At 37.6% G+C, this 25842-nt stretch overlaps 1 protein-coding gene and 1 long non-coding RNA gene across 2 annotated transcripts; one reads left to right on the top strand and one right to left on the bottom strand.

The window, feature by feature from the left end:
• The first annotated feature begins 1275 nt into the window (after window positions 1-1275).
• On the top strand, window positions 1276-24790 carry LOC123888474 (receptor-like protein kinase FERONIA). The gene is made up of 2 exons (XM_045937539.1): window positions 1276-3117; window positions 23783-24790. The coding sequence occupies exons 1-2, from the start codon at window positions 1372-1374 to the stop codon at window positions 24683-24685; spliced, it is 2649 nt and encodes an 882-aa protein (XP_045793495.1). The 5' UTR covers window positions 1276-1371; the 3' UTR covers window positions 24686-24790.
• On the bottom strand, window positions 11225-12868 carry LOC123888475. Its single transcript, XR_006802078.1, has 2 exons — window positions 12324-12868; window positions 11225-11950 (listed from the first exon to the last, which is right to left on the bottom strand). It is a non-coding gene; the product is annotated as an uncharacterized LOC123888475 (long non-coding RNA).
• Window positions 24791-25842: the final 1052 nt, after the last annotated feature.

Genomic DNA, 25842 nt, shown 5'->3' with positions numbered 1-25842 from the left:
GTTTTAGGAAAAATCTAAAATGATAATAGCCTAGTTGCCCTGCCCCTTTCACAAAGTGGGGAAAAAGTATAGTCTTTCTTTCCACTCTTTCTGCATGTGGTCATGAAACATCTTATCTTCAAATCAACAAAACAACGTTTTGGAGCTTTCTCCTTATCTCTTTTTAAAATTTCTTTGATGCCAAATATTCCAAAGACTTCACTAAGTCCTCGTCTTTACTCGAGTTTGGGATGTAGAAAATCTATTCAAAGAAAAATGCTAACTTGGCTATTGGAAACATTTGCTGCGGCTTATTTAGAAACTAACTTGAATAGAATTATATGGATTGGCAAATGTTCTATATTTTCTATGTTTTGTCACAACAATCATAAAAAATATTTAAGTTTAAATATTTGATTAGTCTATGCAAATATACAATTTATCTGTTTTTTTCTTGCAAAAAAAATTATTCAATCTAATCCTTGCAATCTTATAACCCATATGAAAAAGTACTCTTTACCATCTAAATCTGTTCCTTACAAAAAGATACTATATTATTTAAGAATCTAAAGAGTTATTCCCCAGAGTTAGTTTTGTAATAAAACATACTATATTATTTAAGAATTAATAATAACAAAAATAAAGTTCTTTGGTCTGTGTAGGTTTTTTTTAAATATATTCTTTATAAAAAGGACATGAGGAAGTATATTAATATTTCTCTCAAAAATTGTACATTCAACTTTTCAAAAGTCAAATTGTCCTATTTTTCAATCCATTATTTCTACTTTTAAGTTCCTTAACATGCGACTCTGGACATACATTAATAGGACCCTAAAATTTTGATCCTTTGAAACACTTTTTATATCAATTATCTAGGAGTATCGGAAGCACTTAAATAGCTACATAATTCACACATAGTATCTAACTATATTGAAATTTGCAAGTGGTGCAAGCTATTAGCATTGGCCTAAAACTAATACTGAGTTTGGTGTTATTATTGAAACCGTAGAGTTAATTATGTTATGAGATAAGCTAAGTGGATAGTTCATAATTTAAGTCAAGTAACTCATTTTAATTGTAGTCCCAAATTTATGATTATTGTCCATTTTGTATTGAAATAACTATTATAAAAGAAACGCACAAAGTTTGATTTTGATTGTGTAAAAAAAAATATTATAAAATTTAAAACCATTTTCAAACCCAAAATGCTTCCCGAATTCAAAGTAAGTCGATTTCATGACTATTTACTAATGTTTCTTTTTTTATAACAACTAGTAACTAGTGTTGTTTCTTAGAAATTTCCCTTCCAACCTCTCAATAAATAAATGCAACTTCTAGCATCCTAAACCACACCAACAACAAAATTATACCTCACTCTCTTCTTCCACAACCATGGCAAAAATAACCATACTATCTCTCATTTTACTATTGTACCCTCTAGTTACTAACTCATACAACCCTGATTACAATTTAGCCATCAATTGTGGTTACTCAACAAACACTACTTCCTTAGACAATAGAATTTGGGTTGGTGATGATGATATTGAAAATTCCAATCTCCTTTCCTTCACAGAACCAAAAATTACAAACCAATCTTTTATAACAAAACCTATTTCCCTCTCAAATACTCAAATTCCATTCACAACTGCACGTGTCTCTATCTCAAATTTCACATACTCTTTTCCTATCAATATCACTAATTCCCCTGTTTTTATTCGCCTTCATTTTTACCCAACTTCATACCAAAACTTTGAACTTTCTGATGCAATTTTTTCTGTTGAAGTAAACAACAACCTCACTCTTCTTAAAAACTTCAACGCTTCACTTTGGCTTCATCATGATGATAATGAGGAAAACATCATCAAAGAATATTGCATCCAAATCAAACCAAATGAGAATTTGCTAAACATAACTTTCATTCCAAACAACAAAAATAATGTTTCTTATGCTTTCATTAACGGGATCGAAGTTGTGTCCATGCCATCTTTTCTCTATTACTCAGACCTTGATGACTTGAATTATCATATAAGATCAGTTGACACAGGCACCACAGATTACAAAATTCTAAAAGATAAAGCTTTAGAGATGGTTTATAGAGTCAACGTTGGTGAAAATCAAGTTCCACCAAATGATGATACAGGTATGTTTCGTAATTGGGACAAAGATTATCCTCTTTACTTGAAGAAACAGTATTCAAATAGCATATCTAGTGGTTATAGAGACCATCTAAACTATTTAAACAACACCGTTCCAAATTACACTGCACCGGAAGTTGTATACTTAACTTCAAGAAGTTATGGAATGAATGCGAACGAGGATTATAATGTAACTTGGAGTTTTGAAGTTGATTCTAGTTTTACTTATATGGTAAGGTTACATTTTTGTGAGTTTGATATTCATATAATAGACCAAACTTATAGAGTTTTTAAGATTTTTATAGATGATACTTTGGCCGAAGGACTAGTTGATGTATTTTTTTTGAGTGGTGGTCGATTGATTCCTATTCATAGGGATTATGCTGTGACTATGTACCCTAAAGAAGGAAACTCTCATATTGAAAGAGTTAATCTTTCAATCAAACTTCAACGATTGCCAGATCATACCCCCCTCACAACATATCGCGATGTCTTGTTGAATGGAATCGAGATTTTCAAGATAAGTGACAACAATAAAAATCTTGCAGGAGTAAATCCCAAATATTTACCTCCAAAGGAACCATTATTACCTAGTCCACAATCAAATTCAAAGAACTCAACCATAGTCATTTTTATTGCGGTTGGAGTTTCATGTCTCTTGTTAGCATCTGTTGTTGGAATGATAGTTTTTGTTCGAAGGAGAAGAAAATTTCAATCTCATCTTGAAACGGAAGAAAGGTCATGGCAGACCAAGAAAGAAGGTTCGTCAACTTTACCATCCTATTTGTGTCGCTATTTTACAATAGCGGAGATAAAAGCTGCTACAAACAACTTTGATGATATATTTATCATCGGGGTTGGAGGGTTCGGGAACGTGTACAAAGGTTACATCGATGGTGTTACACCTGTTGCGATAAAACGTCTTAAACCGGGTTCTCAACAAGGTGTAAACGAGTTCATGAATGAGATAGAGTTGCTCTCTCAGCTTCGTCATATTCATTTGGTTTCTCTCATTGGATATTGCAACGAAGGTGCTGAGATGATTCTCGTCTACGATTTCATGCAACGTGGCACTCTTTGTGAATATTTATATGGTTCAGATAACGAGCTTCTTACTTGGAAGCAAAGGCTTGAGATTCTATTAGGTGCGGCGAGGGGGTTACATTATCTTCATACAGGTGCGAAACAAAATATCATACATCGTGATGTTAAGAGTACCAACATATTGTTGGATGAAAAATGGGTGGCTAAGGTTTCTGATTTCGGGTTATCAAAAGTGGGACCAACGGGAATGTCAATGACGCATGTTAGCACCATGGTGAAAGGTAGTCTTGGGTATTTGGATCCAGAATACTACATGCGTCAAAGGTTGACCGTAAAGTCTGATGTATACTCCTTCGGTGTTGTGCTTCTTGAGGTATTGTGCGCGAGACCTCCTTTGGTTCGTTCTTTGGATAAGAAAACATCGAGTTTGGTTATTTGGTTCCAAAGATGTTACAAAGAAGATTTGATAATGGAAGAGATGGTGGATCCGTTTATAAAGGATTCCATAACAACCGAGTGTTTGAAATGTTATTGTCAAATGGTGTTGAGTTGCTTGCATGATGATGGAAATCAACGAATGTCGATGAGTGATGTCGTCGGGGCTTTGGAGTTTGCATTGCAGCTGGTGATGAGTGAGGAGGATAGTAGGTTAAGTGAGACCCAAGAAAAGGAAAAAAGTGTGCAAAGGCTACCATTGCTTCAGTTTACGAGTGATGACGCGAGTGACAAATGTTTCACGAGTAGTAGCGATGACTATGGGTCTCATACCAGTAAAGCAAGCACCATTTCAGCTGGTACTGAAGATCAACTAATGCTTTCTGGTTCTGCGTTCTCTGAGATTGGGAACCCAAGAGCACGATAGGGAGGTGTCTTTTATTCTATATTGTATAATTTGATCATTTCTAATTTTTCGTTAGTTACATGATGAATTCGGTCTAAATCTAATAAAAGAGTTAACATCCAAAATTAGTTTATAAATGTGACGTTTATATATTACAAACTAATTTTATAAGAATGAATTAAATTTAATATAAAAATCTAATTATATCAAGATAGATTATATATATGTCGCTAAACTAATATGTCCAATGAAAAATCAAATAATCATTTGTCAAATGGTCGCATACGTTGTCTCTTACATTTTGCGATAAAATTAAATACATATTTTTTTTGAACAAGAAAATTAAATACATATTTTACTTTTCAGTATATGAATTTATGTCACTATTTTAACTTTTCCGGTAGTTTTTTTTTATAATTTATAACACATTCTTTGGGATAATAAGAAAATAAATTTTAACTTTAATTTAACTAAAACACCCAAGAAAATATTCGTCTCTAAGGGATTATTGCATGGAAAGAAAAAGCTTCTTAATTCACGAATTTTATCAGCAATTATTATCAGAAATTCATAGAAGATTAGAGCAAGCTAGGAAAGGTAAGGCTATTATCAGCATAATCACTTACTAATAAACCATGAACAGAAGAGGCTGACCGGTGAAGAAGTGGTCGATTTGATTCACCTAATAAGCTATAAAAGATAGCAAGTAAGATTGGTCAAATAATTGCAAACGATAAATCAAAGGGGTATTAAATAATGTTAAAGTTTAATGTAAACAAATAATTCTCAACTTATATATGACTACTTGACAATTGATGTTTTCTTTCATTTTAGATTTGATTAATAGTATTTAGTCAATAACATTTTGTTTAAATAAACTATAGAGCGTGCTCATACGTTATGAGAAGAAAATGAAAGAAAACTATAAATTGTATTGTAATCCTTATTTTGTTAAGTAATGCAATTCTGATATTATTGAAACCCTAGCCGTCTTTTTATATTTGTATCTGAATTTTAACATGGTATCTAGAGTAAGGTTCGATCCGCCTTGAACTGTTCTTTGCTTCCGCTGCTTGTGTTCCCAAAAGTTTGGGAATAAAATCGTGTTTGGTTTTTGAATTTTGAGTTAAGGTCACTTTACTGATTTTCGTTTGATTTGCGGGAGGGTTATTCATTGGTTCGTTTGGTAGGTACCTCTGATTTGCTTCTCGTCGGTATTGTAGGTGCCTTTTTTGATTTGCTTGCTTTCAATTAATGTTTGTGAGGCTTTGAATTATTTGATTATGTGAAGGATGATGTCTACAACTAGGACAAGGAAGTATTTGAATATGTCTGGATTTTTTTTGTTGCTATTTATTCAATTGGTGTTTTGGTTTTGATTTGTTTAATCGGTTCAATTTAGTTAGGTTCCATTTGATTTGATCCTGTTTCGTTAGTTTAGTTTCTTGCGGTTTGTTTTGTTCCGGTTTTGTTTGGTTCTGTCTGTTAGAACTATGAACAATGAATGGATGAATGTGAATGAACAAATTGTGAGAAAGAATGAGAGAAAGGGGGTAACTTTATTGATGATCAATTGGAATAGGTTTTACAATGTGTAGGCATGGTTTTATATACAACCATTTAGTTAGAATCATCTAACTATAGTTACTTGTTAACTAAGTAACTAACTCAACCAACTAATCCTACTCATCTCTAACTAACTTTTGTTACTTGTTACACAAGTAACAACTTTTGCAACAACTAACTAACTACTTTCTTAACTAACTTTGAATTATTCTCAATACACCCCTTTAATTCAAAGTCTCAAGGCTTTGAACATTCATCATTCTTCTTAGAACCTTGAATCTGTCAATCTTCAATGGCTTAGTGAACACATCTGCCATTTGTTTCTCTGTGTTGCAGTAGGTCATTTTGATCTTCCCCTTTGTAACTTGATCTCTCAAAAAATGAAACTTTGTTTCTATATGTTTGCTTCTTCCATGAGCTATAGGGTTTTTGGCCAGATTAATGGCTGATTTGTTGTCAACCATTAGCTCTACTTCCTGTTCAATATCAATCTTCATTTCCTGCAGTAATGCTAGCAACCAAATTCCTTGGCAAGCAGCATTGCAGGCAGAGATGTATTCTGCTTCACATGTGGACAAGGCAACTACACTTTGCTTTTTTGAACTCCATGAGATTGGACAATTGAACAATGTGAAGATGTATCCCATTGTGCTTCTTCTTTCAACTTTATCACCTGACCAGTCAGAGTCACAATAACCAATAAGCTTCTTTTGGTTCTCATCTGTTTTGGTGTACAAGACACCATAGTCAATTGTGCCCTGTAGGTATCTTAGGATTCTCTTCACTGCTTGCATATGTGACAGTTTAGGTGATTGCATAAATCTGCTAACAATCCCTACACTATGACATATATCTGGCTTGGAATTGCAAGCATATCTAAGGCTTCCTACCATTTGTTTATAGTGAGTACTATTCACAGATTTGCCTTCATCATCAGCATTCAAATTTGATGCAGTTTCCATTGGAGTGTTGGCTGGATTACAATCCATCATGTTGAATCTCTTTAGTATATCTGAAGCATACTTCCTCTGATGTATCAGCATACCACTACTTGTCTTAGTGAATTCCAGCCCAAGAAAATATTTCAAACCTCCTAAATTGGTCATGTCAAATTCTGAGCTTAGCAGACTTGTCAGCTTCTTAACTTCATCTTTACTACTGCCAGTTATCAGTAAGTCATCAACATATAGACACACTATGCAAAGTCTATTCTGTGATGTACCTTTGACATAGATTCCATGTTCAACAGTGCATTTTGAGTATCCATTTTTGCTAAGAAACTCATCTATTCTCATGTTCCAAGCTCTTGGTGCTTGTTTTAGGCCATACAATGCTTTGTTCAGCTTCAACACATGATCTTCCTTTCCTTTAACTATGAAACCCTGAGGTTGTTCAATATATACTTCCTCCTCAAGTTTGCCATTGAGAAATGCAGACTTGACATCCAATTGAACAAATTCCCAGTCAAAGTGATTTGCAATAGCAACAACTAGTCTCACAGTTTCAATCCTTGCCACAGGTGCAAAGATTTCAGTAAAGCCAATACCTTGTTTCTGTAGGAATCCTTTGGCAACCAATCGTGCTTTGTACTTTGCTATAGTGCCATCTGGTAGGTATTTCAATTTGTATATCCATTTGACTGCTATAGGCCTCTTGTTTGCAGGCAGATGGACCAAGTTCCATGTGTTGTTCTTTTCAATTGAGGCTATTTCTTCCTCCATTGCTCCCCTCCATTCTTCATATTTTGCTGCTTGTTGATATGTCAAGGGCTCAGTGTCTACATATAATGCAAAATGCACTATATCACCATCTGGTGTGATCATGTCATCTGAGATTGTTTCATACCCTTGCAAATTTCTGTTTGGAATACCTCCTCTTTCTGATCTTCTTAGCACAACTGGTTCATTTGCAGTTGTTGGAGGTGTTAGCATAGTGTTTTCTTCAATTGCTTCTTCATCAAGTAACTGAAATGGAACATACTTTTTATCTTGTGCTGTATTTCCATTCCAATCCCAGCTCTTATCCTCTTCAACAGTGACATCCCTACTGTTGTTTACCTTTTTTGTGATTGGATTGTAGAGTTTATAGGCACCTGTAGTGTGATATCCTATCATGATCATCATTTCACTTTTATCATCAAGTTTCTTCCTCTTTTGATCTGGTATGTGTCTGTGACAAAGACATCCAAATACCCTAAATAGGCCGGCATGTTTACATAAATAGGTCAGGCTTAGGTTTCTAAAAAGGCCTACGAAGCCTGATAGGCCGGCCTGTTTATAATAATTATAATTTATATAATATTATTATTTATATCTTATAAAAAAATATTATTTATAATAATTATTATTTTTCGTAATCGTATTTGTTATTTTATTAGTTTTTAATTATTGTGTTAATCATATTATTAGCTTTTTCTTAATGTTGTAGAAATTATAAAATTTTAAATGTGAACTTTTTAAGGCCTGTTTAGCCTATTTAAAAAAATTATATAAAGAAGCTTTAATGTAACACAGACTTTTAAACAGGCTACAAGGCCAGACCAGGCTTTTAAAAGGCTCAGGCCAGGCCAAAAAAAATAACATTTGATAGGCCGCAGGCCAGGCTTAGGCGTGAAAAAAAATCGTAGGCCAGGCTTAGGCCTGTTGATGACAAATCGTCACACTCTCTAATCCATGCCTATTTTAGCAACATTAGATACATTTTAGTAGGTTTTTAGCAATAAATATAAGAGAAATCTAACCATAAGCTTGATTACTTGTTTTGCAAGAAAACAGGAAAAAGTGCAAGAAATGGAGGATTTTCACTACGCTGGGGGCGTAGCCCATCACGCGCCGCGTGATGGAGTTCACAGGGAGCCAAGATTTTTACTCTGATCACGCGCGGCGTGATACCTGACCACGCGCGGCGTGATGCTCTGATCAAAAGAAGATTGCTCTCTGACTTGATCACGCGCCGCGTGATACCGTTATCACGCGCGACGTAGTTGATGGATCTGCAACCACGCGCGGCGTGATAGATCTGGCGCGCGGCGTGGTTGCATTCTGTATATATAGTTTCTGCATAATTCTGTTTTCTGGTTGGAAAAATTCTGCAACTTTGATCTACATTCTGGGTTTGGAAACTTCAAGATTGGGATTCAAGACTCCAGAGGATAGCTCCAAGCACATCGATAGCATGGATTCACAAGCCATGACGTTGAAGCTCGGAAGCGAACAAAGGAAGATGAGGAGCTAAGCATCTTTGGAGGTAGGATCTAGGATAGCTTAGGATGTAGATGAATCTCATGTAATCTGCTTAATTGTAAGAATTTACTCTTTAACAGTGTTTACTTAATGCAATTCGTCGCTTAATGCTTTATGATCCTTCATTAGTGTTGTAATGATTTCGAGTTAAGTCACGTGCGAGAGTATTGATTTAATTTCTGAACTGAATTGCATTGAGCACTCGAGTGTTTCCGGTCGAGAGATTGAGACATAGAGTGTAGCGAACGATTGACGTGCTTTAAAATCATTCGTTGTAGGTAGCTTCCGCCCGAGAGATCGGGGGAGTATCGACAACGAATAGAGTGGATTTTGACAAGAGATTGCGATTCACTAATTTGTCGATCTAGTTGTGAACACTTGAGTAGATTCCTATGATATAGTAGATTGCATGTGGTTTAGCTATAGACTAGGCGATTCCGATGATTCTACCTCGCTTTTCCATTATATCAAAGCACGTTTTCTAACAATTCATCACTCAACATACCCCCAATTTATGTGTATTTCTTGCATAATGTCTATGAGCACTATTCGACTAGTTTAATCACACAATCACTGTGGATCGATATTTTTATTACTACGTGGTAATTCGTTCACTTGTGAAATAATCCATCAAGTTTTTGGCGCCGTTGCCGGGGATTGTGATTGATTCGACAAGGCAATAGTGTTCATATTTTCTGTGTTTTTCTTTATTTGTTCTGTTTTTACATTTTTCTGTCGAGAGCGTTCTACTTGTGTGTTTCCTTGTGCATGCGGAGGACAGGTCCCATTGAGCTGCAGTTCGATCCAGAAATTGAAAAGACAGCTCGCGCAATTAGGAAGGCAACAAGGGAAGCTCAAGCTTCAAGAGGAAGAGCTTTGCTAGGTGGTACACCGGACTGTCAAGGACAGAATTCAGCGACTATGGAAGAAGAACAGGTTCCACCGGTCCACGTTCCACCGGTTCCTCAACCACAAAGACGTACTCTTGGTGATTATGGGAGAAGAGACAACGACGCTCTAGCCAATCAAGGCTTTCAACCGGCGAATCCTGTTTCGTTTGACATCAAGAACACCGTCTTATCCGCACTCAAAGAAAATCCCTACTCCGGATCGGAATCCCAATGTCCCAATCTACACTTATCTCACTTCTATGAGGCATGCGATTATACCGATCCACCGGGGGTAAGTGAATCGGATAAGAGACTTAGGTTGTTCAAGCACTCTCTCACCGGCCGTGCTAAAGATTGGTTGGACACGATACCCGCCGGAACGATTGCGACATGGAGACAACTTGAGCGAAAGTTTTTAGACCGCTACTTTCCCATTCACAAGTTTCTAGAAAGAAGGGCTGAAATTAGCAACTTCGAGCAAGCGGATGGGGAAACGTTGTATGATGCTTGGGAGAGGTTCAAAGTTGGTCTTAAAAGGTGTCCGAATCACGGTTTCGATGGCCACAATCAGATGCAAATGTTTACCCAAGGTTTGAGGGCTCAAACGCGAATGATACTCGACGCATCAGCCGGTGGTTCGTTGAAGAACCGCGACGAAACTGAAGCAAGAGAATTGGTGGAAAGCATGGCTCAAAACGAGTATAGAGCTACTAATGATAGAGGAGCCAAAAAGAAAGGCGGAGTGTTGGAATTGGATACTCAAACAGCCCTATTAGCACAGCAAAAGCTCATGACTAGCCAAATGGAAGCAATGATGAAGCTGCTGTCCAATCCACAAGTTCAAACTTCTCCAATAGGAAAAATTGACAATGTGCGCTGTGATTTTTGTTTGCAGGACCACCCAAATGGCGGATGCTTCCCGGAGGGTTCAGAGGAGGCTCGTTACTTAGCCAATTTCCGGAAACCGTACAACAACAACAATAACGGTTCCGGATGGGGGAACGGTATGCAAAGTCAAGGTGCACCGCAACAGCAGCAAAGGCCTCCATCAAGGATGGAAGAGACTCTAAATCAGTTCATGCTTATGACCCAAAGCAACTTCGAAGCGATGAAATCGAGTCAAGCAACCTCTAACAAGAATCATGAAGCATCTATCAAGAATCTTGAGGTGCAAATGGGTCAGCTCTCAAGGCAGTTTTCAATGTTGCAAAACCAAGGAGGTTTCGGAGGAAACACTCATGATAATCCGAAAAATGAAACTTGCAATGGAATCACTTTGAGGAGTAGAGAGATACCGGAAATGTAACATCCCGGATTTACATCAAAGATATTTGTGAAAAATCTTATTTAGTTAGAAAATGTGTCGCTATTTTTTTTTTCTTATAAAAAGGTTACAAAGATAATTGAAGTGAAATTCAGATAAATATAAACTTAATTAAAAATGAATTATTGTTTGAAAATTTGCAGCGGAAGAAAATACAACGACGAACTATTCATTACATAAAATTCTCAATTTACAAAACCCAATTTTTCCCCGTTCGTACGCGCTTCAAGCATCACATCACATTCAATCAAAGCTTTCTCCTTGAGTACCTAAAATGTTGGTTGTAAGGGTCAATTTCCTGGTCCATATTGAATCATACACATCACAAGAAAATGTTATAAAATAATAACAAAACACTTCACCTTATCGAAAATATAATTATTAGTTTATTATAAAAACTTTTGGGTGAAAAGAGTCACATATACAAACATAGGTAGCATCTTATTGTTAAACAGCAGTAATAAACAAGGCAATATAATTATACATATTACAAATTGTACGGCAAAATCAAATGAAAGATGAGGGAGCAACGATCACCGCTTTACCATGGACTAACAATACTTTTTCTTTTGTTCCTTTTTCTTTTTCTTTGTTTTTATAATAACCGGAATAATTATTTACTATTGTATATTTTTTTTTCTCCATTTCTGGAATGCAATGTGACTAAGACAACACTATATGAAATACTAATGATCCGGATAATAAGTCTCATACCAATGAGAAAAACCAGCCACACAGGCTAAAAGTAATCCAGCCACACAGGCTAAAAGTAAAACCAGCCACAAAGGCTCAAGCCACACAGGCTAAAAAAATAAACAAGCCACACAGGCTAAAAATAAACCAAGCCACAAAGGCTACCTATAGGAACTCTGCTATACACATCCTATATGATGCATGAAACTCCACTTCCTTAACAAGACCAACTTGACCTGCGACATAACTAATACTCCCTGTATTTTTATTCACATCCCTTAATTTATATTTATTAGATCACACCCACAAACTAATATTCATACGCCGCAAAGAAAAGAAGGAAACCAAAATCTTTAATCATATGAAATAAATAGGAAATTAACAAACATATATATACACGGCATGCATGAGCAAACACAAGGCATATGTAATAATAAGCAAACACTAGGCATATGTATAATTAGTCTAATCACTAGAAGCATATACACACACGAATTTATTTATTTTTATAGAATTAATTCCTTTGGTTTATTTTAAGTGATAAAGGTTCTACCATCATCTCACAACAAATCCCTATGTAGCATGAATGTATGGGGAAAAAGCCCTTACCTCAAGTGCTTTCTTCCAATCACTATACTATCTTAAATTCGCAGCTACCGTGCATATACGATATCTCACGCTCCAAAGGTTCGATTCGACGATCCGACGGTTAACGGAGACAACCCAAGGGAAAATGAAAATGACATAGAATTAGGATTCACAAGGTGAAACAAGGGATAAAATAGAGAAGGATGTATAGAAAGACTTACATGAAATATAGAAGAAAATAGATGGTATATAGATACTTGAGAGACTTAAAATATTTTCAATGGACTATAGATGATGATCGTGAGACTTGAAAAATCAAGAGAATGGTGTGAGAGTCTCAAAATTTGCGTGAGGCTTCTAATAGAGATTTTTGATATTTTCCTCAATATATGTGGCTGAGCCATGAACTAATAGAATGGTCTAGATTAAATAGAATAATGGTAGTTAAGAGAAATTACTATAGCTTAATTGCCTTGACCTTATATAAGGAATGGAAAATAAAAAGGTATGAATTTGGTCTCATCAAGAGAGTAGGAGAATGGTTACTGGCAGCATAATGACGTAATAATTAGTATTCACAACTTAAGAAAGTAATTAAGGTGCTAATGAATGATCATGGTTGGCCAATATTCCATAACTGATACATTGGATCTACGTGTGACATATTTTGAATACTATGTAAGGCAAGACTTTCAATCTTGAAGACTAGCTAGCGTGGACTATTCCCTTAAGGTAGCCAAAGTTGATTTGATTATTTCATAATTCAATACTAAAATACTAAAATAATTAAAGAATACAAAATAATTAATATCGATATTACTATAGAATTTATTTATCAAATAATAAATCAATAAAGTGCATATATAAAATATTGGGGCGTTACAGGAAAGGCCAGCTGTGGAGAAGCCCTTGAAAAAGAAGGTCATTGAGGGAGAGGTTGAAAATAAGCAAGAGGTTGTAGTTGAAAATGAGAGATATGAGGGAGAAGTAGAAAATGAAAATATGTCTAAGGAAGTTGAGATTAGTGAGGATGAGAAAGAAGAAGTTGAAAAACAGAGGGAGATAAAAGAAAAAGAGAGTAAGAAGGTTGAGAAAGGTAAAGGAGTTGATGAATCGCCATATGCTAGGATGCCTTTTCCTAGGAGAAAGAAAGTTAAGAATCTTGAGCGGGAGAAGGAGTTCAAGAAGTTCATGAAGGTGTTGAACAAGCTTGAGATGGCTATACCGTTAGTGGAGGCATTGGAGCAAATGCCAAGTTATGCAAAGTTTTTGAAGGAGCTGCTCACAAAGAAAAGAAAACCATTAGATGATGAAATGGTAAGTATGACGGAAGAGTGCAGCGCCCTCATTCAACGGAAGCTACCTCAGAAAAAGAAAGATCCGGGGAGCTTTACAATCCCTTGTTCCATTGGGGATCTTACTATTGGAAAGGCTTTGTGTGACTTGGGTGCTAGTGTAAATTTGATGCCATTATCAATGATGAAGAAGATACCGGGAGCTGTAGCAAAGCCGACAAAGATGAGTCTCTCTTTGGCGGATAGATCCATCGTGTATCCGGAAGGTATCTTACATGATGTTCTGGTTCGAGTCGGCGGATTTGTGTTTCCAGCTGACTTTGTTGTCTTAGACATGGAAGAAGACAAGAATTGGGAACCCCTGCTGTTAGGAAGACCATTCTTAGCTACCGGACGCGCCCTTATCGATGTGGAGTTGGGAGAACTAATGTTCCGGACTGACGGTGAACAAATCCTCTTTAATGTGTTTGAAGCTATGAAACAACACGACGATGACACTCAATGTTTCAGAATTGAATTGGTTGACGAGGTCATTGAAGATATCTTTAAGGTTCAACACTCCTCTTCCACTCTTGAAAAAGTGTTAGTTAACTCCATGGATAATGTGGAAGACGAATGGGAGCGAGAAATTGAGTTATGTCTTCGCAATTTGAATGCTAATCGGATAGATGAAAGTCCTAAGTTTGAAAACCTCCTTGAAGTGAATGATAAGGATCAAATGGAAGAAGAAAGGAAAGTTCCAGAACTGAAGCAACTCCTTTCACATCTAAAGTATGTGTTCTTAAGTGATGATGCTTCGTTTCCAGCCATCATCAACAGCAAACTCACTCATTTGGAAGAGGAAAAACTGTTGAGAGTCTTGAAGTCCAACAAAGCCGCAATGGGGTGGACTATCTCCGATCTAAAAGGAATAAGTCCCACTTTTTGCATGCATAAAATCAAGTTGGAAGCTGAGTTTAAACCAGTTGTGCAACCTCAACGAAGACTCAATCCTACCATGAAGGAAGTTGTGAAGAAAGAGGTGCTGAAACTATTGGAGGCCGACATGATATACCCTATTTCCGACAGTGCTTGGGTATCTCCGGTCCATGTGGTGCCGAAAAAGGGGGGGATGACGGTGGTGAAAAACGATAAGAATGAGTTTATTCCATCTCGGACTGTTACGGGGTGGCGTATGTGCATTGACTATCGCCGACTCAACACCGCTACTAGGAAGGATCATTTTCCCTTGCCATTCATGGATCAGATGTTGGAACGGTTAGCGGGGCAAGAGTTTTACTGTTTCCTTGATGGGTACTCAGGTTACAACCAGATCACCGTCGATCCGGAAGATCAAGAGAAAACGGCATTTACTTGTCCCTTTGGGGTGTTCGCATATCGAAGAATGCCATTCGGATTATGTAATGCCCCAGCGACGTTTCAAAGATGTATGCTGGCCATCTTCGCCGATATGATGGAGGACACAATGGAGGTATTTATGGATGACTTTTCGATTTTCGGTAAGTCCTTCGATTTTTGTCTTTCTAATTTGAATGATGTGCTGAAAAGATGTATAAGTACCAATTTGGTCTTAAATTGGGAAAAATGTCACTTCATGGTAAGAGAAGGGATTGTTCTCGGCCACAAAATCTCCTCAAAGGGGATTGAAGTAGACCAAGCCAAAATTGAGGTAATCAAAGAGCTACCTCCACCGTTAAATGTAAAGGGGGTAAGGAGTTTTCTCGGACATGCCGGGTTCTACCGGCGGTTCATTAAGGATTTTTCAAAAATTGCAAAACCCTTATCGTCCTTACTAGTCAAGGATACGGTGTTTCTTTTTGATGAGGCGTGTGTGACTGCGTTTAATTGTCTTAAGGCTAAGTTGGTTACTGCTCCCGTGATCGTTGCGCCACAATGGGATCTCCCTTTTGAATTGATGTGCGATGCAAGTGATTACGCGGTTGGAGCAGTCCTAGGCCAACACCATAACAAACTTTTCCATGTGATATACTACTCTAGCAAGGTCCTTAATGAGAATCAGATTAACTACACCACAACGGAGAAGGAATTGCTAGCAGTGGTATTCGCTTTGGAAAAGTTTCGTTCCTATCTAATTGGGTCAAAAGTGATTGTTTTTACAGATCATTCAGCTTTGAAGTATTTGTTGACAAAGGGCGATTCCAAACCGCGATTGTTGCGATGGATGTTGCTCTTACAGGAGTTTGATTTGGAAATTCGAGACAAGAAGAGGGTAGAGAATGTGGTGGCTGACCACCTCTCAAGGCTAAGCAATCCGGATGTTACTAATAAGGAAGAAGCTATTAAGTGTGAATTCCCGGATGAAAAATTGCTTGCCGTATCGGAGTTTCCATGGTTCGGTGACATTGCCAACCTCAAAGCTAGTGGATTCATTCCGGAAGAAATGACGGCACAGCAAAAGAAGAAGCTCTTCGCGGATTCGCGACATTATTTCTGGGATGATCCATTTTTGTTCAAGATGAGCAATGATGGCATGATTCGTCGATGTGTGGCCGATAGTGAGATCTGAGGTATTATGTGGCATTGTCATAACTCACCTTGTGGCGGGCATCATAGTGGCCCAAGAACAGCTGCGAAGGTTTTACAGTGTGGGTTCTTTTGGCCAACGATATTTCGAGATTGTATGGAGTTTGTAAAAGCTTGTGATGCATGTCAAAGATCGGGGAGTGTTTCTAAAAGAGATGAGATGCCGCAGCATGGCCTAACTGAAGTCGAACCATTTGATGTGTGGGGGATCGATTTCATGGGACCATTTCCTTCGTCCCAATCTAATGTGCACATCTTGGTTTGTGTGGATTATGTTACAAAGTGGGTCGAAGCTACAGCCTGCCAAGCCAATGATTCAGCCACTGTGGTGCGGTTTCTCAAAAAGAACATATTTACAAGATTCGGGGTGCCGAGGATCTTAATCAGCGATGGAGGAAAGCACTTCATTAATCAGCATCTGGAAAACTTGTTGAGGAAGTATAACGTTAAGCACAAGGTTGCTACTCCTTATCATCCTCAAACCTCCGGACAAGTTGAAGTGTCCAATCGCCAGTTGAAACAGATTCTGGAGAAGACGGTTTCTTCATCAAGGAAGGATTGGTCACTCAAACTCGACGACGCGTTATGGGCATACCGTACTGCGTTTAAAACCCACCTCGGTTTTTCCCCGTATCAGTTGGTTTATGGAAAAGCATGTCATTTACCCGTGGAGCTTGAGCATAAAGCATACTGGGCTGTTAAGCAACTGAACATGGATGCCACACTCGCCGGTAGAGCTCGGTTGTTGAAGCTCAATGAGTTAGAGGAATGGCGCGAAAGGGCATATGAAAATGCGGTACTGTACAAGGCAAGGACTAAACGCTATCATGAAGCGCAATTAGTTCCAAAAAAGTTTCACGAAGGACAGTTGGTGCTTCTATTTAACTCTCGATTCAAGTTATTCCCCGGTAAACTCAAGTCCAAGTGGTCTGGTCCTTTTGTAGTTAAGGAAGTGTTTCCACATGGGGCTGTGGAAATCTTCAAATCAGGGGAGGAGACTCAGAGTTTTAAGGTGAATGGTCAAAGGTTGAAAGTTTATCGTGGTGGAGAGCTCGTTCGGCACAATGTGGCTCTTTTCTTCCAAGACCCTTAGGGGCATGGAACGTCAAGCATCGGGACGTTAAACAAGCGCTGGTTGGGAGGCAACCCAACGGTTTCTAATGATTAGTTGTTTTGTTTTGCAATATGTAGGTAGGTGACAGAGCAAAAACAGAGGACTGTTGAAGTGAACTACGCTGGGGGCGTAGTGCAGTCACGCGCGGCGTCGTGTAAGTGGAGGAAAGAGGTGCCACTAGAGTATTGATCACGCGCGGCGTGAAGGCTTCCTACGCGCGGCGTGATGATGGAAATGGATAAGTGAGCTCTCTGACTAGTGATCACGCGCGGCATGGTATCTTTCACGCGCCGCGTGAACAAGGCAGAGAGGAAAGTGGTTTTGCTAAAGTAATCACGCGCCGCGTGAGGAGGGCTACGCGCGGCGTCATCAAGTCAACTTGACCGTTTGAATTTGGTCAACATGACCGTTGGATTTGGGGCCAAAGAGAAATTTGAACTAGATCACGCGCGGCGTGGAGTAAGTCACGCGCGGCGTCATCAGGTGACTCTGTTCTGATTATTTAAACTCTCACGTTCTAGCTAAAGACTCACCATTCATCAAGGTTCAGATTCATCTGCTTGGTTTTAGGCTTCAGATCTATCAATTTCACTAAAGTTCTTAAGTGCGATGTGAAGCCTAAAATCAGTGCAAGTGAATTCAGTAACCTTCATTTCATTAATTCAATCTCATGAGGGTTTTCGCAGGTATTAAGGTATACAGTCTAGTGTTTGGTTTTAGGCCTCAGATCCGTCCATCTATCTCAGTATCTCAAAAAGGATGTGAGTCCTAAAATCAATGCACGTGACTACTATTAACCTTCCTTGTCTTCAATCATAGATTATGCACTGTTATTGGTAAGAAGTGTCAAAAACTGTGAAGTAAGGACTTCTCTGCGTGCTGATCTCTGCTGCTGCTGCTGCTACTATTCTACTACTCTATCTCTACTTTTTACTTTCGTCTATTTTACTTTCGTTGGTTTGTAATAATAATTTGATGTTGCTTGGATATTGGCTGGATGTTTTAATTGTGTACTCTGAATTTGAATCTTCTTTTGTTTGATTGTGGAATGGTTTTTACTTTTAGAGTTTGTTTCAATACTTTGGCATGTTCCTTCTTGTTACTTGAGTATCAATTACTTGATTTTCTCCGTGTGTGATATGTGAAACCTGCAGTGCAATAGCTTGTTGCACTCATGTGATCAAGAGGCAAAGGAAGGGAACGCACACTTTTTGACCGGTTCTTTGATTCGACCCAACCGAGAGGTATTGAGCCAAACACTCCTTTTTCTTCTATGTGTGATATCCACTCATGTATTGTCTCTCGATTTTGCTTGTCGTCTTTGTATTTGATTGGTACTTTTGTAGCACACACGAGGCATGTTCCTTGGTACCTTTGAGCCTTTCTATCCACCCTTACATATAATTATCCTTTGCTTAACCAATTTGAGCTGAAAAAGAAAATGTTATTTTTGCAAAACCTTAAGAAATTTTTGATGAAAAAAGGAATGACTTTCTTGGAGGTTAGGCACCTAATTAGTGGTTGATGCGCATTGCTCACCACTAAGTTTGGGGTTGCTCTTTGGAATTAGCAACAAATAAAGTTTGGGGTGAGGGTACTAGAGAACTTATAAAAGTTTTGATTGAATAATTTTTCAAAAATTTCAAAAGTTGCAAGGCAAAGAAGAAGAGAAAGGAAAGAAAAAAAAAAAACAAAAAAAAAAGAAGATGAATGAATGTGAAAAAAAAAATATAGAAAAGAAGTGATAGCCTTGAATTCAAACGAATTGCAAAACTTTGTTTGATGTTTTGAAAAAGTTCTCTAGTCCACTATATTTCAAAAGGGGTTTGGTTTATGAAAATGTTCTTTGACTAATAGGGGGATCTAACTCCAAGTTTTTCTACTACTTATCCCAAAATGTCACCATCCACCCTAGCCAAGCCACGTTATAACCCTAAAAGACCTCTAATGTGTGTGCACAAAGTGAACCGAATGAATTCTTAGACTACTTGCAAAATTATTGTTGACTTGCATTGATGTGTTGATTTGAGTGAATTACCAAAAACTGAAGAGTGCATGTGAGTAGTGTGATGAAATCATAGAGCCTTGGTCGAAAAGTGTGAACTACTTGAAAATGTCTTGCGGGAACGATTGTGCAATTGAGCATTGTTTGCAGGTGGAGCATTGATCATCAGGTGATCCTCACGTATGTATGATTCGAGTGAATTTAAGGAAAATGCCAAGGTCTTGACACAAAAGCTTGAGGTAAAAGTTGTTTCCTTGAGGACAAGGAAAGGTTTAAGTTTGGGGTTGTGATGACAAATCGTCACACTCTCTAATCCATGCCTATTTTAGCAACATTAGATACATTTTAGTAGGTTTTTAGCAATAAATATAAGAGAAATCTAACCATAAGCTTGATTACTTGTTTTGCAAGAAAACAGGAAAAAGTGCAGGAAATGGAGGATTTTCACTACGCTGGGGGCGTAGCCCATCACGCGCCGCGTGATGGAGCTCACAGGGAGCCAAGATTTTTACTCTGATCACGCGCGGCGTGATACCTGACCACGCGCGGCGTGATGCTCTGATCAAAAGAAGATTGCTCTCTGACTTGATCACGCGCCGCGTGATACCGTTATCACGCGCGGCGTAGTTGATGGATCTGCAACCACGCGCGGCGTGATAGATCTGGCGCGCGGCGTGGTTGCATTCTGTATATATAGTTTCTGCATAATTCTGTTTTCTGGTTGGAAAAATTCTGCAACTTTGATCTACATTCTGGGTTTGGAAACTTCAAGATTGGGATTCAAGACTCCAGAGGATAGCTCCAAGCACATCGATAGCATGGATTCACAAGCCATGACGTTGAAGCTCGGAAGCGAACAAAGGAAGATGAGGAGCTAAGCATATTTGGAGGTAGGATCTAGGATAGCTTAGGATGTAGATGAATCTCATGTAATCTGCTTAATTGTAAGAATTTACTCTTTAACAGTGTTTACTTAATGCAATTCGTCGCTTAATGCTTTATGATCCTTCATTAGTGTTGTAATGATTTCGAGTTAAGTCACGTGCGAGAGTATTGATTTAATTTCTGAACTGAATTGCATTGAGCACTCGAGTGTTTCCGGTCGAGAGATTGAGACATAGAGTGTAGCGAACGATTGACGTGCTTTAAAATCATTCGTTGTAGGTAGCTTCCGCCCGAGAGATCGGGGGAGTATCGACAACGAATAGAGTGGATTTTGACAAGAGATTGCGATTCACTAATTTGTTGATCTAGTTGTGAACACTTGAGTAGATTCCTATGATATAGTAGATTGCATGTGGTTTAGCTATAGACTAGGCGATTCCGATGATTCTACCTCGCTTTTCCATTATATCAAAGCACGTTTTCTAACAATTCATCACTCAACATACCCCCAATTTATGTGTATTTCTTGCATAATGTCTATGAGCACTATTCGACTAGTTTAATCACACAATCCCTGTGGATCGATATTTTTATTACTACGTGGTAATTCGTTCACTTGCGAAATAATCCATCACCTGTCAAGGCCTGGCCTGGCCTGGCCTGTTCCCAACCCTATTCACTGATGGTGTGTGACCTGACCAAATTGCTTCTGGTACCTTATCCATTTGCTTTGTAGGACATCTGTTCAGAACATAGCAGGCTGTAACTACAGCTTCACCCCAAAAGCTGTGAGGTAGATTCTTTTCTCTTAACATACATCTGGTCATGTTCATGATAGTTCTATTCCTCCTTTCAGCCATTCCATTGTGTTGAGGAGTGTATGGAGCTATTATTTCATGCTGAATTCCATTTTCTGAACAAAGTGTCTTGGATTCATTTGAGGTGTATTCACCACCACCATCACTTCTTAGAATTTTAATCTTCTTTTCTGATTGCTTTTCAACTAACATTTTGAATGCCTTAAAATTCTGAAGCACTTCATCTTTGCTCTTCATTAAGTGAATCCACATCATTCTGCTGAATTCATCAATGAATGATACAAAGTACTTGTTTCCTCCTAAAGATAGTGTGTCAAATGGACCACATACATCTGTATATACTACATTAAGTACCTGCTTAGCTCTCATTGCAATATCCTTGACAAAAGACTTTCTTGCTTGCTTGCCTATCAAGCAATGCTGACATATATCTCTAGGGATCTTAATTGCAGGTAATCCATTGACTAGTTCATTGTTTTGCAGATAACTCAAGCTTTTAAAGTTGAGATGACCATACCTCAGATGCCATAACCAAGCTTGGTCATTGATCTTTATTGTAGCCAGACATTGGGATTGATTTGCAGTCAAGGTGACTTGGAATGTTCTATTCTGAGATAGAGGGGCTCTCAGAATAGTGTTGTTCTGAGAATCATACACTTCCATGATGTTATTCTCCATATGCATAATGAATCCCTTCTCTAGTAACTGTCCCATACTTAGTAAATTTGTTTTCATGTCTGGTACATATAGAACACCAGTGATGATGGCTTGATTTCCTTTCTTGCCTTTGATCAACACATCACCTACTCCTTCAGCTGGAATTGTTCTATTGTCTGCAAACCTTATTTTAGTTTTTGATGAACTGTTGAAGTTGATTAGCCAATCTCTATGACTTGTCATGTGATTGCTGCAACCTGTGTCAAGATACCAATGTTCTTGATCATCTTCAATATCTGTAATGGTAGCCATGTACAGTGTTGGATCAACCTCTGAGTCACTATCTTCCTGAGCAATATGTGCTTCAGCCTTATTCTTTCCTCCATACCTTGGAACCTTCTTGCCTTTGCAATCTTTTGCAAAGTGACCAAACTTCTGGCAATTATAGCACTGTATGTTCTTCAAATTGAACTTCCCTTTCTTATCTTGATTTGATGCAGTGCCTTGAGATGAAGATTCAGCTTGATCATTGTTTTTCTTTGAGTTATCTTGTGAATTATTATTCTTCTTGGACTTATCTTTCCCCTTCCATTTGCCATTGCCTTTCTTTTCTGCATGAGCTTGCAATGCTTGATCAGTGGCCCTATCTTTTGTTCTTTCCATGATTCTTTGTTCATGAGACTCCAGTGTACATTGTAATTCATCCAATGTCAATGTTGACAAATCTTTGGTTTCCATTATTGCAACAGTGATATAATCAAACTTAGGAGATAAAGTTCTCATAACCTTACCAACAATGGTTTGATTGTCACAAGTATCACCACAGCTCTTCATCTGATTTGTGATGTTTGTGATATTGTTAAAGTAATCTGCAATGCTTTCATTGTTTTCCATCTGCAGCAGTTCAAATTTCCTTTTCCAAGTTTGTAATCTAACCTGCTTCAGATTCTCATTCCCTGAGTGTGCTTTCTCAAGAATGTCCCAACATTCCTTAGCTGATGTTGCATTCTCAATCTTCTGGAAATTCACCAAATCAACACATTGATGAATGAAGAACATTGCCTTGAAATCTTTCTTCTTCAATGCACGATGTGCATTCCTCTGATTGTCTGTTGCATCTGCTGCTAATTCAGTGATAGCAGTTTCAACCACATCTTGTACTTCTTGAAACCCAAATATCACTTTCATTTGCTTATTCCATCGATCCCAATTATTTGCATCAAGAATTGGCAATTTCCCACCAAAACTGTTGCTGAGTGTTTCTAGTTGGCTTGTCATCTTCTTCCTGAGTTAATTGATCAAATTGCAGTGAATCTTGATCAATTCTTTAATGCCACGAACCGTGAGGCTCTAGATACCAGTTTGTTAGAACTATGAACAATGAATGGATGAATGTGAATGAACAAATTTTGAGAAAGAATGAGAGAAAGGGGGTAACTTTATTGATGATCAATTGGAATAGGTTTTACAATGTGTAGGCATGGTTTTATATACAACCATTTAGTTAGAATCATCTAACTATAGTTACTTGTTAACTAAGTAACTAACTCAACCAACTAATCCTACTCATCTCTAACTAACTTTTGTTACTTGTTACACAAGTAACAACTTTTGCAACAACTAACTAACTACTTTCTTAACTAACTTTGAATTATTCTCAATACTGTCCGGTGAGTTAAGATAGTACTCACAATCTGAATATCTGAATCCGGTGAGGGAATACTCACAATCTGAATCCGGTGAGGGAATACTCACAATCTGATTCCGGTGAGGGAATACTCACATCTAAATCCGGTGAGGGAATACTCACACTCTAAATCCGGTGAGGGAATACTCACAATTTAAATCTCCGAAATCTGAAGCCAAAATCTAAAATCTGAAGCTGAAATTTGAAATCTAAAGCCAAAATCCAAATCTAAAGCCGAAATCCAAAATTTGAAGCTGAAATCCGAAATCTAAAGTTGAATCTGAGGTTAATTTAGTTTATTTTCATGGTTGATTTTGTGACAAGCTCAAAGTTTAGTAAACTTTAGCTCGAGGGGTATAGTATTAGAAATAAAATATTTAGTTAGATGTAGTATGATTTCTTTTTTTTTTTTTAACAAACTCTCGAGTTCATGAATGAGATAGAGTTGCTCTCTCAACTTCGTCATATTCATTTGGTTTCTCTCATTGGATATTGCAACGAAGGTGCTGAGATGATTCTCGTCTACGATTTCATGCAACGTGGCACTCTTCGTGAATATTTATATGGTTCTGATAACGAACTTCTTACCTGGAAGAAGAGACTCGAGATTCTATTGGGTGCGGCGAGGGGGTTACATTATCTTCATACAGGTGCGAAACAAAATATCATACATCGTGATGTTAAGAGTACCAACATATTGTTGGATGAAAAATGGGTGGCTAAGGTTTCTGATTTCGGGTTATCAAAAGTGGGACCAACGGGAATGTCAATGACGCACGTTAGCACCGTGGTGAAAGGTAGTCTTGGGTATTTGGATCCAGAATACTACATGCGTCAAAGGTTGACCGTAAAGTCTGATGTATACTCCTTTGGTGTTGTGCTTCTTGAGGTATTGTGCGCGAGACCTCCTTTGGTTCGTTCTTTGGATAAGAAAACATTGAGTTTGGTTATTTGGTTCCAAAGATGTTACAAAGAAGATTTGATAATGGACGAGATGGTGGATCCGTTTATAAAGGATTCCATAACAACGGAGTGTTTGAAATGTTATTGTCAAATGGTGTTGAGTTGCTTGCATGATGATGGAAATCAACGAATGTCGATGAGTGATGTCGTCGGGGCATTAGAGTTTGCATTGCAATTGGTGACGAGTGAGGAGGATAGTAAGTTAAGTGAGACCCAAGAAAAAGAAAAAAGTGTGCAAAGGCTACAATTGCTTCAGTTTACGAGTGATGACGCGAGTGACAAATGTTTCACGAGTAGTAGCGATGACTATGGGTCTCATACCAGTAAAGCAAGCACCATTTCAGCTCGTACTGAAGATCAGCTAATGTTTTCTGGTTCTGCGTTTTCGGAGATTGGGAACCCAAGAGCACGATAGGGGGGTGTCTTTTATTCTAAAATTCCCAATTTATATATCTCCAATGATAAATATAACTAGCCAACTATATTTCTTGAAAGTCTATGTTGTAATTTTTTGAAAGTCTATGTTTGAATTTTCTCAGAAAACTTTAATTTTAGTTGTAATTTAATTCAAAGCCTACGTTGGAATTTAATTTCTTAAATTTGCAAATTATTTTCAAATGTGATGCGGGTTTGGGTGGAAAAAACCTGAACTCAATGGGTGTGGGTGTGAGTGTTGTTTTGCCACCTGAACAACTTTGGGTTTGGATTTGAGTTTGAGTGATGATTTCGGGTGCGGGTTTGATAAGTGTCAAACCCACACCCATGAGCGTCCGTTGCCATCCCTCCTAATAAGCTATAAAAGATAGCAAGTAGTATGAATAAAACGTATAGATTATTGGTCAAATAATTGCAAACGATAAATCAAAGGGGTATTAAATAATGTTAAACGTTAATTTAAACAAATAATTCTCAACTTATATATGACTACTTGACAATTGATGTTTTCTTTCATTTTGGATTTGATTAATAATTCTCAACCTATTTATAGAAAAATAATATATGCCAAAAAAACTAGTAATAAATTTGTTTTAAAATAAAACAAATTCAAGTTAGAGTTTTCTCCAAAAAAAAGATATTTTCACAAAAAAACTGCAAAACATCACAACTGCATATCACGCGTCTGCGCCTCATGCAGCCCTCCCTACGCCTCGCGTAAGAGGCAGAACGTGACTCCATGAGACAAAAACAAGTCCGCGCCTCACGCAGCAGACAGATTGCACCCAAATTTTTCTGACTTTTTTTAATTGAGATTTCAAGGCATATTTCAACATTTGTTTTGATGTTAATATATTCCATTTTGCTTGTTTAAAAAAAAAAATACTACACGAATCTTTCACCACTCGACCAAATCTAATAGCTTTATATTTAATGTACATTGATTTTTTTTTTGTTGACACAATACATTGATTTATTTATAGAATAAAAACAAATCTGTCTAAAGACAGGGAATTATATTATTACATAAACCATGGAAATTATCCTGCAGATAAAAGGTATAGTAATCAAGACAGGAATTATAACTGCGTACACATGCTAAACGACATAAGAAGTAATAAACAATACAAGCCACCG

Source organism: Trifolium pratense, linkage group LG6 (assembly GCF_020283565.1).
Source record: "Trifolium pratense cultivar HEN17-A07 linkage group LG6, ARS_RC_1.1, whole genome shotgun sequence".
Classification (NCBI taxonomy): Eukaryota; Viridiplantae; Streptophyta; class Magnoliopsida; order Fabales; family Fabaceae; genus Trifolium; species Trifolium pratense.
The sequence above is the reverse complement of the archived record's forward strand: the minus strand, read 5'-3'. Positions and strand labels throughout refer to the sequence as shown.